Source organism: Hibiscus syriacus, unplaced genomic scaffold (assembly GCF_006381635.1).
Source record: "Hibiscus syriacus cultivar Baekdansim isolate YM2019G1 unplaced genomic scaffold, ASM638163v2 tig00112738_pilon, whole genome shotgun sequence".
In the NCBI taxonomy this organism is placed as follows: domain Eukaryota; kingdom Viridiplantae; phylum Streptophyta; class Magnoliopsida; order Malvales; family Malvaceae; genus Hibiscus; species Hibiscus syriacus.
In genome coordinates this window covers 187,563-201,913 of record NW_024063392.1, presented here as the reverse complement: position 1 = coordinate 201,913, position 14,351 = coordinate 187,563, and the positions used below count along the sequence as shown (strand labels likewise).

Sequence of the window (14,351 nt, the reverse complement as noted above, 5' to 3'; positions counted from 1 at the left end):
ACCCTTCTGACCGCATCCGACGGTTGTCGCCTAAGGACATGCCCAAACTACCGTACTCTTTCATCCCTTTGTTTTTCGGATACAGGCACCACCCCCAAGGACATCCTAATTGCAGAGTTTGGTGTCATGTCCCACAGAGTCCTACCACATTCCCATCGAAGCATTCTCATTTCTGCGGCTTCCATCCTCCTTATGTGATCCTTCTTGATTACCCAACATTCTGACCTATACAGCAGTGCTGGTCTTATTGCCATTCTATAAATTTTTCCCTTAAATTTTAGAGGCACCTTCTTGTCACAGAAAACTCCAGTAGCAGCCCTCCACTTTAGCCATCCTGCCTTTATACGGTGTGTAACGTCATCATTTATACCTCCATCTTTATGTATCATAGACCCTAGGTACTTGAAACAATCCTTTGAGGGGAGAACGTGTCCTTCGATGCATACTTTTACATCTTCATCATTTTGGTTCCCACTGAAGTTTGAACATAAATACTCTGTCTTTTCAATATTGATCCTTAGACCTTTTTCTTCTAAAAAAGTCTTCTAGGTAGGTTTTTGTTTCAGCAACTAGGACAATGTCGTCAGCGAAAAGCATACACCATGGTACACCTTCTGGTGTCGCATAATAGATGTCGTCCATAATCAAGGCGAAGATATACGGGCTAAGAGCCGACCCCTGGTGGAGTCCGATTTCCACCGGGAATGCCTCGGTGTCGCCAACTGTAGTCCTGATGTATGTAGTAGATCTACAGTACATATCACGAATCTCCCAGATATAAGCAGTTGGGATCCGTCTTGTTTCCAAGGTCTTTCAGATCGTATCGTGGGGAACACTATCATACGTCTTCTCAAGGTCAATAAACGTCATGTGGAGATCTCTATTTTTTCCCTATATTTCTCCATAAGCCGTCAAAGTAGATGAATCGCCTCCATAGTAGACCTGCTTAGCATAAAGCCAAATTGGTTTTCCGAAACACTAGTAAAATGTCTCAACCTAGCCTCTATCACCCTTTCTCATAGATTCATGGTATGACTGAGTAGTTTAATACCTTTGTAGTTACCACAACGTTGAGGATCTCCTTTATTCTTATAGATTGGTATCACCGTAGACTCTCTCCACTCCTCTGGCATTTTGGCAGTCTCTAAAAGAATATTAAAGATATTGGTCAACCACTTAACTCCCTCTTCTCCTAGGGCCAACCACAAAGTGATAGGAATTTGATCTAGACCGACAGCTTTGTCCCTCCCCATCTTTTTAAGAGCCATTTTGACTTCCTCAATCCCAATCCTACTTGTAGGGCAGTCATTGGCCGTAGTATGATGGTCGGCTGACCCATCAACGATACTATCTCTACAGGGAGAGGCACCGTCATTAAATAAGCCAAAAAAGTAACTTCCTCAAACCCTCTTAATATCATGATATTTCACTAAAAGAACACCATTGTTGTCCTTAATAAACCTAATGCTACCTAGATCTTTTTTCCTATTCTCCCTGGATTTTGCAAGCCTAAGATGCCGTTTTGTCCTTCCTTGGTGTCTAATCTCTTGTACATTTCCTCGTATGCCTTATCATTTGCTTTAGCCACTGTTTTCTTGGCTTCCCACTTTGCATCCATGTATCTTTGTTTAGCTCTCGATCTTTCTTTATCGTCATTGCATTGTAGAAACTCCTTGAAGCAAGTTTACTTTGTCTTCACCTTAGTCTGGACTTCGTCGTTCCACCACCACGATTCTTTATGTTCCTTGACCTTCCCTGTCAACAACCCAAAGGTGTTTTTGCCCACATCTCTGATGGAATTTGTCATATTTTTCCATAACATATCTGCATTATTTGAGTTTGTAGTTCCAAAACCTGTATGAGACAAAACCTTACTCCTAAAGTTATCAGCTGTCGCTCCATGTAAGTTCTTCCAAAGGATCATAGGTTTACCTAGTTTAGCCCTCCTATGAGTGCTCCGCCCGTGGCGTACGTGGAACGCCAAAACCAACAATCTGTGTTGTGATGCACATGCCTCTTCAGGGAACACCTTACAGTCAATACAATCCCATTGATCCCGATTTCGAACCAGGATGTAGTCGATTTAGGTACAATGTCCCCCGCTATGGAACGTAATCAAGTTTACATCTCTCTTGTTAAAGAATGAGTTAGTGACCACCATATCATGTGCAGTAACAAATTCAAGCAACGTACACCCCTCCTCGTTCCTACTACTAAAACCGAAACCCCCATGAACACCGTCATACCCGTCGATTACACTACCTATATGGCCATTGAAGTCTCCCCCTATGAAAACTCTCTGGTCCTCCGGAATGCTCCTAAGTACATCATCTAACTAATCCAGAAGTAACGTTTCTTCCCCTCCCCTAGGCCAACGTGTGGGACGTACACTGAAATGACATTCACCACTTTCGCTTCTATAATAACCTTAATCATCATGATCCTATCACGGTATCTACAAACTTCAACTACATTTTCCTTGAGCCTAGAGGATACCAAGATACCCACCCCATTTCTAGCGTTATCTACGCCTGAATTCCACAACATGTACCCCTTAAACTCTCTTGCGCAAGCCCCTTTCCACCTAGTCTCTTGAATACATGCAAAATATATATTCCTATTACTTAGTACGTCGGTCAGCTCCAGCAGCCTAGCATTTAATGTGCCGACATTCAACGTACAAACTCTAAGTCTAGTCTCCTTGACACCACTCTGTCGAGCTCGCCCCTATACGCCCTATGGGATCTAAAAGAATGGCATGACCTCAAGTAATCATCTATAGCTGAAGCTATGGGGAACTATGAAAAAGGAATCCAAAGAAGACAGAAGATGCATCAATAAATACCTGGTCGACCACTATATGTACATGGCCGGCAAGTAGGAAGTAGTTGCTATTTTCCGGGGGGATTGTTTTCCAGCGAAGGTTCTGATGTGGAACTTTAATAGGGTAGTCGGTGAAATAGCTTTTCCGGCTATAGCCTCTGTGGTTATGTTTCTGCAGATCTTGGGTAGCTCAAAAACACCAGAGGCCGTATGTTTTTTGCCAATATGGATCTGGAATTTACCGATGAGAGAGGGATTTCAATTGATTATTTCAATTTCAATCTATTTTCCATCAATGTAAGTATCTTTTCCTTGGTTTTCTTTCAAGCTTTGAGGGCAAGTGACTAAGTGTTAATGATTCTATTGAATTGTTGATTTAATTGAAAGGATTTCTAAGATTTTAATTAATTTTCAGAGCTAATTAATGTGCTTATTTATTGAATTGGTTTTGAGGTTTTCTTAATGAAATTGAGTTGGTTTTGGAGTGATTATAATCATATTAAATCAGTTTTACAATTGCAAATGATTTGGATATTGATTTCTTGAAAACAATGTTGATTTTTAGTATTTTTGGGAATCCAAAAATTTAGGTTTATAGATGTTAATTTGTTCGGTTATACCTGAGTTAGATGTTGATTATAGTTGTTGTTTAACAGCTTTTAGTGTGGAGATTAGTGTGTTTTGGTTTGGAGCTTCTGGAGTGACGTTTCGGTAAAGTTTTCGATGTTTTCGACATTTGAGCTATATTTTAGAAACAGAAGATTTTGTTTGTGTAGATTAGATTTTTGATGTGTTAATTTGATTTGTAAGGTTCTTATTATGTTGTTAGTTGAGGAAACTTGGTGCTTTGAGTTTGGTGAACGTTGAGGTAGTGTTTGGAAGTGTTTTCGGTTTCCGGACAGTAATGTGAGTGGCTCTCACTCTTAGGAAATGAACATGATTCAAGGTTGATGTTTATATAGTGTTGCATTTGTAATTCTGATATATTGTGTTAATTTCAATGTTGATTTACATATGATGCCACTTATATCGAAAATGAGAATGTGAATTATGAATGTGTTGTGTTGTAAATGATGTATAGGATTTTGGAAATGGTTTGTGAAAATCAATATATATTCTGAATGTGAATTGGATGAGATGAAGTTTCTCACTTTCCAAATATGTGGATTGATCATTACAACCATCTGTAAGTGTGTTTCAAAATGTATTTGAATCAATATGTGAAAACTATGCACATTGAAAACCGCTCTTGGTGAATTGGATTAATTGGCTATTTTTCTTAATAGGACCTTTGGATATGAAATACATGCCTAGGAAAGAGTACTCTATGTTTTGTATTAGTGTGTGATTCGTGATTATACGGGGTTCAAATGGTACGTTGAGCTTTACTCCAAGAATATACAAGGTAAGGTTGGGCATTGAGTTTGCTTCGTAATTCGTGGTTTTGGATCTATGTGAGTCCGTAAGCAAAATGGGAGTTGTATGGAGTCCGTTTATCCAATGAGTGAGTTGTTTTTCGAACAAAATTATTTGATCTTAAAATGGAAAAAATGTGTGTGATTGTGTGATTTGCCAATGAAGGTAATTGTGCATGTGTGATTATGATTGCTTTTGAACTATATGGTCCTTGATGTTTGTTTAATCTAGAAATCAAGTGATTTGGAAAACATTAGTTGATCATTCAAACATGAGATATTGAATTAATTGTGTGGAGTAAAGAACAAGTTACGTATGAACATATAAGATTGATCTTTATCTTGGTTATGTGCATTGCTTTGAATGTTATTCGTTCACTGGGCTTTTAAGTTCACACTCGTTGATAACATTTTTCAGAGGATTAGAGTCGAGTTTGGAGGTGAGGAGCTTGGCATTGGTGTGATCAAGCAAGGCTAAGGCATAAAGTTATACATATGTGGTTTTTAGAAACTTTGTGTAGCAATTTGGGGATGTTTGGGACTTAGATTTATTCACTTTGTTGGACTTATAATGTTGGATCTTGGTTTGTAATAAGTGGATTTATGTTTGGGATTTGATGTTGGTTTGATTTGTTGAATTTGTTGGACTCAAATATTGTTTTAGTCCTTAAAGACGTGTTTGGAGTGTTTAGTTAAGTGTAACTTGGTGAACTAAATGTGTTAGACTCTTAGGTTGCATGAAACGACCTTAAATGCCAAAAATGAGTAGATGACTTGTGCTTGAAATGAACTTTTATGCAATTGTTGACTTTTGGTGTCAAATCCTTGATTAATGTGTTGACTTGTTATCAATCATGCTATACCTTTGTTTTGACATGTATGAAGTGGTTGAATAGTGTTCAAGCATGTTCCTAGTCCATGATTACTTTTATGTGGGTGATTAGTTGACCAAATATGCATGTTTTTGATAAATCTGTAGTTTTTTCAGAAAAATGATCGATCCCTTAGGTGAAATGATCTATCCCAAAGTTTTTATTTTGTAAAGAATCGATCTCTTTCCAAAAGGACCGATCCCTTGTGAAAAATGACCGATCCCTTTCAATAAAAGATCGACCCCTTCGTTGTTTTGCTCTATGGAAAAAGGTGAAATTGAATTCATTAAAGGTCTGAAGTTTTATTAAATTTTAATTTGACCCCTGAATGATTATGTGAGTTCAATTTAACCCATAAATTGATTTGTTTAATTACTTAAACTATTAAATTAGAAATTTGATGAGATTTGAATGATCACTTCTTAAACACACTTAATTGCATAATGGAACCCTCAATTTTATGTTACTAATTGGTATATTAAGTTTTGAATATTTATGTTTAGGTCCCTAATCTTATATGATCAATTGAGTGATTGTCTGATGTTCGATTGGTATGAAATTTTGCGTGCTACTTTCTAATGAAAATATTTAACATTTGGTAACCTTAATTGGGTGATTTTACTTGTTGATTTATTATATGATGTGAAATGACTAAAATACCCCTAAACGTTTAAATGTAATGTTTGCATATTTAATTGAAATTCAATTGCATGTTAGTTACATTGAACATTCTGTGTGATAAATATTAAGAAATTTTAATTTATTTACTTCCATGAAATGTGCGTAATATGGATCTTGATCTGTCCAACACGATTGGAACCTAATGTACACTCATGTATACAGCTCGGACTCTTGGACTTGGTATGGGGTGTTACAACACCATTGGTTTGTGTCGCAACCGTCTTTCGGTTGGACCGCAGAATTGGGCTTCGACTTAGGAAAATGTGGATTGGAGTCGCCACCGACCATTTATTTAAAAATAAACTGGTTAATCGGATACCCTATTTCTTACATGATCTGCGTCTTACCAGTAATGTGTCGGATTCGAGAGTCGGTTACAGTCAAGGAAGGGTTAGCACCCTTGAACTGCCCTTTCGGTACTACATAATTTCCAGTTGTCTTAAATTAAGAAAATTATAAGTTAAATTTAAATGGTAACATGTGATCCAAATTATTTACCTCTGACGGATTTAAATCGTGCCTTTAAAAAAATCAAGTAAGATGTTAGATGGTAAATAAAAAATATCGAGTAAAAATTAATTAAAAACAATATTAATAAATAAAAGAAATAATAATACTAATTGTTTAACCTAACAAATGAATTAATCAAATAACAAATTATTTGAATAATTCGAATCAATTTATTAATCAAACATTAAAAATAATTCTCTTAGTTACTATCTCTATTAAAACAATTAATATTCGAATTAGTCAAATACCATGGTGATTAACGACCAAATTTACTCCAAGTTAGTAAATTAGGATTCATGCAATATCTAATTATGAATTTATGGTGATCTTTAACCATACTAATTATTGCCATATAAACCAAAGCTTAAAAAAAGGAATTCAACTACCATAACCAAGCAAAATGGAGGCCACGTCTTTTCAAATCAAACAAAGAAATAAAAGGCATCAAATCAATTTATTAAGAAGTCAGATACATTGAATTCAATCACATTCAGCAAATTCAAGGATTAAAGGCATTAAGCCTTATATTACACTGAAACATGACTTAAATTAAGGCTAATTACGAGATCAAATTGAATTTATTCTAAGCATGGAAGGAATTAACACATTGTTTCCCGATACCAATAAAACACGCGACTTTACGAGCTTCACACAGGTCGGGCGGTGTTTAAATGGGTTTATTATAAACTTTTTTTTAAAAAAAATATATAATTTCTCATTTCTCTTTTCAAACCCACGAGAGCTCTTCTCCTTTCTCTAATTTCTCTCCTGATTGTTCTTGATATTCAAGAACAAGGGTCGTGAACCGCCGCCTGAAAATGGTGGCCACCGCCTCGCCGCCGCTCATCGACGGTGATCCACCACGAAACCCGTATTTTTAAAGAGCATCCTTCTCACACAATCCGAAAATCTAAGCGGTTTTTCAAAAATCAGCTTGAAGAAGCGCATATCTAAGAAATGGGTTTCGAAAAATAAAGGCCTCACTTCGTTCATCGGCCAAAACGTTCTTTCTTGTGATTTCGAAGCCAAATCTCAAGCAATATTCAACATGCAACAACAAGAAAACGAATGAAGGTAAAAAAGAAAAAAAAAATGCTACCTTTTTATTTCTTTTCAAGCTTGTTACAACTGCTTTGAAATCACTGTCTATTTGCTCGTCTTCTTCTAGTATTTTTGCGTATAACCGGTGTGTAAACTCTCTCCTTATTTCCCTCTATAATCCGAATGTCTGTGCCCAATACTCGTGTCTCAAAATCGTGTGTAAAAATGTATATATTACATCGTATTTATAGTGTTCATCTCCTCCTATTTTTGGGTATTTTAATCCTAATAAAACACTAATGCTTCATTTTTTGTTGGCGTGTTGGACTGTTCTGAGGAAAACGGCATGGAGCTCGGGTTGTTGGAGGCAACGACAGCGTGAAGTATGGGGACTCTTACTAGTTGAAGCTTGCGGCGCTGAGGAGGGATGCTAGAGTTTTGGGAACCCTAGGTCACATGCTGTCGTGGACTGTTGGATCACAACTTGATCCAACGATTAAGGTGCTTGGTGGCTAGAAGCATAAGTTTAGGGTTTCTGGAAACCCTACGTGTTTGGACTCATGTGTTTGGGTCATGTGTGGCTGTAATGGATCTTGGGCCACTTGTAAAATGTAACATAAATAATGAATAAATGAAAATATAAATTTATATAATATAGTTTATAATAATAAAAACAATATTATATAATATAATATTAATCGGTCGAAATTTAGTGTCTTCAGTTTGCAAGTTACAAAAAGCTTTGTATAGTTTGAGGCAGACACCTCAAAACTGGCACAAAAGCTTCATAGCAATCTTGAGAGATCGAGATTGAAGTCTCGTGGGCAGATTCATCGTTTTTCATCAACAATGCAGGGGTCTGTTACACGTATGTGTTAGTATATGTTGATGATATAGTTATAATTGGGAAATCACCACGTGAAAATTCAGGATGTGGTGAGGTTGCTAAGTGAGAGGTTATCTCTTAAAGACTTATGAGAACTAAGTTATTTTTTCTATGAATCGAAGTAAAACGCTGTGACAGAGCTATTGTTCTCAGTAAAAAAATTCATTCTTGAGCTACTAAAGAAAATGGATTTGAAGAATGCTGCTACATGTCCAACTCTAATGGTTTTGGCATCTAAGTTGTCGCTGAGTGATGAAGAGTTGTTGCAGAATGCAAGTGAATACTGAAGCATAGTTGAGTCGTTGCTTTAGTTCTGCCACACCAAGGTTGATTTAAGTTTTAGTGTAGAAATAATAGCACAATTCATGCAAACCCCTCATGAAGCTTATCTTGTTGCAATTAAAAGAATTTCGAGGTATTTAGCTGGTACTTTGAACCATGGGTTGTCGTTTGCACCCAGTGAATTTGGTTTGTCCATTACAACTTTCACCGATGCTGATTGGGGGGCAAATCTAAATGATCGAATATCCATAACCAGCTATCTATCAAGTGGCAGATGGGTTTACAAACCTTTGGCCAAGGTGTGCATTTGAAGAATTTTGTGATAAAATCTGCTTTCGAGCAGTTTGAAGAAGAAGACGGAAGGAAGCAGAGGAAATAATAGAGATACCGTCTGTGTAACTTGAATCATTCGGTAAGCCTGACATTAGCGAAGCATTCTAGTGGCTTTAACTTATGGACACATCAATAAGTGAAATCGACATCAATGAATATACTTTTTATAATTAACCATTCATTAATCGATTTTTTTAATGGGATTGAAGTTGAGCCCTTCGGTACTCGTAGGGGGTCTTTGTTTGGGTTGGAAATAGTGTTGTGATGTTATGTTTCATTGATGTCGATTTCACTTATTGATGTGTCCATTACTAATGATACTGACGACTTTCAATGGAGATGTGTGAGCTTTTATGGTGCCCCGGAGGAGCAAAGACAGTCTGAATCTTGGGATCTGTTGAGACGATTAAATGATAATTTGAATATCCCTTGGTTGGTTATCGGAGATTTCAATGAGATCATTTTCTCATACGAGAAGGAAGGTGGCTCAGTGCGTAATGACAAAGTTGAGTGAAGGGGGCAAATCTTAACAAAATTTGAGTACCGTCTGTGTAATTTTTCCTCAAAAGAAACGAACTGGGGCTCTTATAACATTAATGAATGGTTAATTATAAAAAGTATATTCATCGACTCCGACGAATGGAAATATAGACTTCTCCGCCGTATCGGAGTTGCAGTCGCCGCCACTTTTATTTAAAATGCCATTTTCTTTTAACAATTTTATATGCAGAATAGCTATAGTTTTAGTGGTATTGATTTAATCTAGAAGGGAAAGCCAGGCCAGGTGACGTTCTTCTCCGCATCTTCCTTTTCAAAGAACGCCAAAAATGAAACCAAGTTGAAGAAACCCAGAAGAGAAAACAAAGAATTTTGACGAATTTTTGTTTTTGGACCCATTTTGATTCTTTGCAATGGAGTCTGCCATTTTGGACAGTATCATATGTCGTTTATTGGACACTAAGCAGGCAAAGTCAGGGAAACAGGAGCAGGTGATGGAAGATGAGATCCGTAAGCTTTGCATTGTTTCTAGAGAAATATTTCTTCAACAGCCTACTCTTCTTGAACTTACAGCTCCCATTAAGATCTGCGGTACGCCTTTAAATTTTCATTCTTTTGAATATATATATATATATATACACACAAACATAGCTTTTTATTTGATTCTTGAATTTTCCATTTGAAAAACGGTGGAATTTTTGTTTGTTTTTCTTTGGGGTATTTTGGTTTTAGGATTTTGGCGTTTCAAGTTTTGGTTTGATAAGGGAACAGTTGAAAACTTTGAGGAAATGTTATTGAATGAGGAAAATATTGAATGCATTGAAAGATTTTTTGTTGTTGACATGATCATGTATGTCTTAGGAGCTGCATTGAGAGAGTTCTTTATAAGTTGCATTAGAAATTAATGTTTATGATGTTGTTCTTGGTATGATTGGTTTCTTATCCTGCTTTCTAATTGAGGTAAAATTGAAGTATATGATTAATTGTGGTTTAGAATATATTGTAAATGAGATCAAACGTTTTGTTTCTTAGCTATTAACCAACTGTGCTATGAATATAATCTGAATTAGATAGAGATCTTGATGGCTGTGTTTAAAAAAGTGCTGCTAAAGCGCGATTAAAGCGCTAAGCAACTCAAGCGAGGCCCCTGGCGCTTCAACATAACGAAAGCACTACGAATTCATTAAGCGGTAGTAATCGGCGCTTTTGCAGCGCTTTTAGCAAAGCGCTAATCGGCGCTTAATCACGAGTTTAGAAGATACGATTTTGGGCTTTAGCAGATATGATGTTTGGGCTTGTTTAGGGTTTAGCGGGCTATTAGATTATCAGGCTTAGATCGACTTTTAGTTTAGGCGGGCTAGGGTAAAAAATGCGATTGAAATAGGCGGTAATCGAAGAATTTATAGAGAACGATTGAGGTTGAGCGATAAAAAATTCACAGAGAGCGATCATCTAGATTGAATGACATGGTGTTTGTGAAATTCAATCGTGCCTTAGAGTGCCGAGCTAAAAGTAAGGAGACCGATCCCATTCTTTTGCAAGATATTGATGAGAGCAATGGGTGGTTGATGGGAAGAATGGAAGATGATGATGAGGCGGTGTTTGTTGGTGAGGATTTGACATGAAGTGATGTTGCTAACGCTTCCGGTGCATATGAGCCTAGTTATCTAACTAGAGCATCAAAAGTAGTGAAAGATGGAGCCGGACCATCAAGAAATGATAAAGGAAAATCTCCTGCTCATAATCCTATCTCTAGTAGACCATCTCGTAGATGCTTAGTTGATGAAGATGAGATGGAAGAAGATATTGGAGTGTCTAGTGATGAAGGAGATGGTGTTGTCCGAGTTGATGACGATGACGATTTAGAGGATTTTTAGTTATAAGGAATTGAGGGTTTAGAAAAATACTTTTGTTCATCTCACTTTAGACTACTTTTGGTGTAGACCATCTTTTGAGATTAATATGCTCGTATAGTCGTATGGTTAATGGTATATAAGTATTTAAGTGTTTATAACTTATAAGTAAATTGAGAATTATATTTTGGTGTTTAAGTACTTATAAGTTTTGAATATATGCATTGACACTTTGATATTTAAGTATTTATAAGATAATTTATAAATATTATGTATTTTTTTGTGAATTTCGGCCTTTCTGGCGCTTCATGTGCATAAAGCAAGCGCTTTCGCTTAGCGCTTCGGCGTCTAGGACCCTCGGCGCTTTACGCTTTTTAAAACCAAGCTTGATGGTCCGAAATTGATACAGTCTTGATGCATTGCATCCTTTTTTAGGCTTATCTGGATTTTAATGCTATAGGAGGAAGAGAGGGTAGTAGCTACAGTCTAGGTACGATAATGTTTTTATTCTCAACTGCTTCTTTCCAACTTAGTTACTTGAGGATGCCATGTAATGACCGGAAAGTCCAAGGTTGAGAGAAGTCGGCCATTTTAGAGGTATGGATAGGGAAGATAGAATATTTACGTTGATAATCAATGACTACACTTAGATTTGTTGATTGTTAAATTAGAAACCATTTATTAGTCGAAATTTATCATGTAGAAATGCTTATCCTAGACTTGGGCAATTATGAGGTCAAGAAAAGAAAATATCGTGAAAGTTATGTTACCGTTTATGTTCTTTGCTGGAATAATCACTTCTTGGGAGGGTAGCAAAGATTGTTGTATGTGAAAATTTATAAATTCTATTAGATCATAAACTGATGAGCAGGTTGCTTTTTGTGGGAAGAAAAAAATATTAATTTATGCCCTTTAAATGAGTTGATATAACTGATTTTAAGCAAACTCCTTATTTGATCTCATTTGGTAGCTGATTTTCTTTCCAACCAGGGTATACAAATTAATTTGGTCACATCTGTATATAAATTATGTACTCTGGAGATTGTCAAATCTATGCAATAATGCAAATATCTTCCTAAGCTTGCATTTTATTTCTCTACTTTATACGCATGAACCTTTGGCAATGGCTTCTATAGGAAGACTAATATTGAATGATTAATTGAGCGACCTCAAAGTTCTTAGGTAGTGTTCGAAAGCTAAACCTAATTTTAAAGAAAATCAATGCTGAGGAATTCCTCATACTTTGTGAATGTGTCCCGTTCTAAGTAAATGGTACCAAAAATTAGAGGAAAGGGTACTTGTCTAGTGCAGCTGGTTAGTTTCAGTTATGAATAGGTAAGACAATGCAACCTAAAGAGATATTGTAAAGCTGCTTATTAGTTTCACATGTGGAACTATTTAGAGTTCCAATTGAACATTCTCTTTCAGTTTTATGCAGAGAAGGCAACTATATCAAAATGGTAAAGTTAAGATAAGAAACATGGAATACATCTCAATATTTCATGTGCTATTTTGAACATAGTTCTCGATATATATTCCTAATTTTGATAGTTTGTTTAAACTTTTTAAAAGAATTTTTTTAATAATTTGTGTTCTGTTTTTCCTTTTTCAGGTGACATTCATGGGCAGTACACTGATCTTCTGCGGCTTTTTGAGTGTGGGGGTTTCCCTCCTAATGCTAATTATTTATTCCTGGGGGATTATGTTGATCGTGGCAAGCAGAGTCTAGAAACAATATGCCTTCTGCTGGCCTATAAGATAAAATATCCTGAGAACTTCTTTCTTTTACGAGGGAATCATGAATGTGCTAATATTAATCGGATTTATGGATTTTATGATGAATGCAAACGAAGGTTCTCTGTGGGAGTTTGGAGGATCTTTACTGAGTGTTTTAACTGTCTTCCCGTGGCTGCTGTAATAGATGATAAAATATTGTGCATGCATGGTGGCCTTTCCCCCGATCTGTCAAATTTGGATCAAATTAGGACTTTAACCCGTCCAATGGATGTTCCAGAGTCTGGTATGCTTTGTGATTTACTTTGGTCAGATCCTGGTAGGGAAATCAAAGGGTGGGGTATGAATGATCGGGGAGTCTCATACACCTTTGGCCCAGATAGAGTTTCTGACTTCTTAATGAAAAATGATATGGACCTTATTTGTCGTGCCCATCAGGTTAGGCACTTTTCTCACTTTTTCCCTTAGTTATCTGTTTGAGAAGAAGCTAAAGCCGACCATGATGCTTAATTCAGGTTGTTGAAGATGGCTATGAGTTCTTTGCTGACAGACAGCTTGTTACAGTATTTTCAGCTCCCAACTATTGTGGTGAGTTTGATAATGCGGGTGCAATGATGACTGTTGATGAAACCCTAATGTGTTCTTTCCAAATTCTGAAACCCGCTGAGAAAAAGTCCTCCTGGTTCCATTGAGGAACATGACGACTGCTGTGTCTTTTCCTAGATAGAATTTCTGATGTAAGTTTCATTCTATACCATGAAGCTAATGATCTATTTTTCAGAGTTTGAAATGTTGGTTTTTACTGATTGTAGTTTAGGTTATGTTGAACTCTTATTTTTTGTTTTAGTGATAATTGGTTTCAAGCCATCTTTTCCTGCTTATGAACATGCTGAGAGCTCTACAGCACTAATAATATCTACACATAACATTTATTTATTTATAGGTACGAAACCGGTAAAGGCTTGACACATAGGTTACAGAGGTCACATATCCTGATGCTTTATAACTTAAAACTTTTGCTTTTGATTTGTTATCATTTGCGATCATTTCTTGTGTTTATATGCATGTTTTCATGGAATTCTTGCAAAATCTTACACATTTTCCTGTTGTTTATTAGTTTATAGTTTTTCGTTAACAAACATGTAATATTCGATGCACTGTCGGTCCACGAGAGTTTCATGTCGTTAAAAAAAAATTAATATTTGATGATATAACCCCTTTGATTAAAGCTTGTAAAGTTTTTCCAAAAGCTGTTTTCAGTTGTGATTGTGATTGCTTGTTTGTTAAGCCACATGTAAATTTTTGGTTATCCTACCCATTCTTGTGAAGCTATCTTTTACTTTACCTTTGTTGTTTCAACATATTTCTTGCAATGCAGCTGTGGTTCGAGACGACGATATTCGGCCCTTGAAATTTATAACCG

The 14,351-nt window shown here is 36.4% G+C and overlaps 1 protein-coding gene across 1 annotated transcript; it reads left to right on the top strand.

Moving 5' to 3' along the window:
* Positions 1 to 524: 524 nt before the first annotated feature.
* LOC120182854 (serine/threonine-protein phosphatase PP1-like) lies at positions 525 to 13,778 on the top strand. The gene is made up of 5 exons (XM_039187705.1): positions 525 to 540; positions 9,610 to 9,932; positions 12,807 to 13,366; positions 13,444 to 13,628; positions 13,659 to 13,778. Exons 2-4 carry the CDS (start codon positions 9,755 to 9,757, stop codon positions 13,618 to 13,620), a joined length of 915 nt encoding a protein of 304 aa, XP_039043636.1. The 5' UTR covers positions 525 to 540; positions 9,610 to 9,754; the 3' UTR covers positions 13,621 to 13,628; positions 13,659 to 13,778.
* Positions 13,779 to 14,351: the final 573 nt, after the last annotated feature.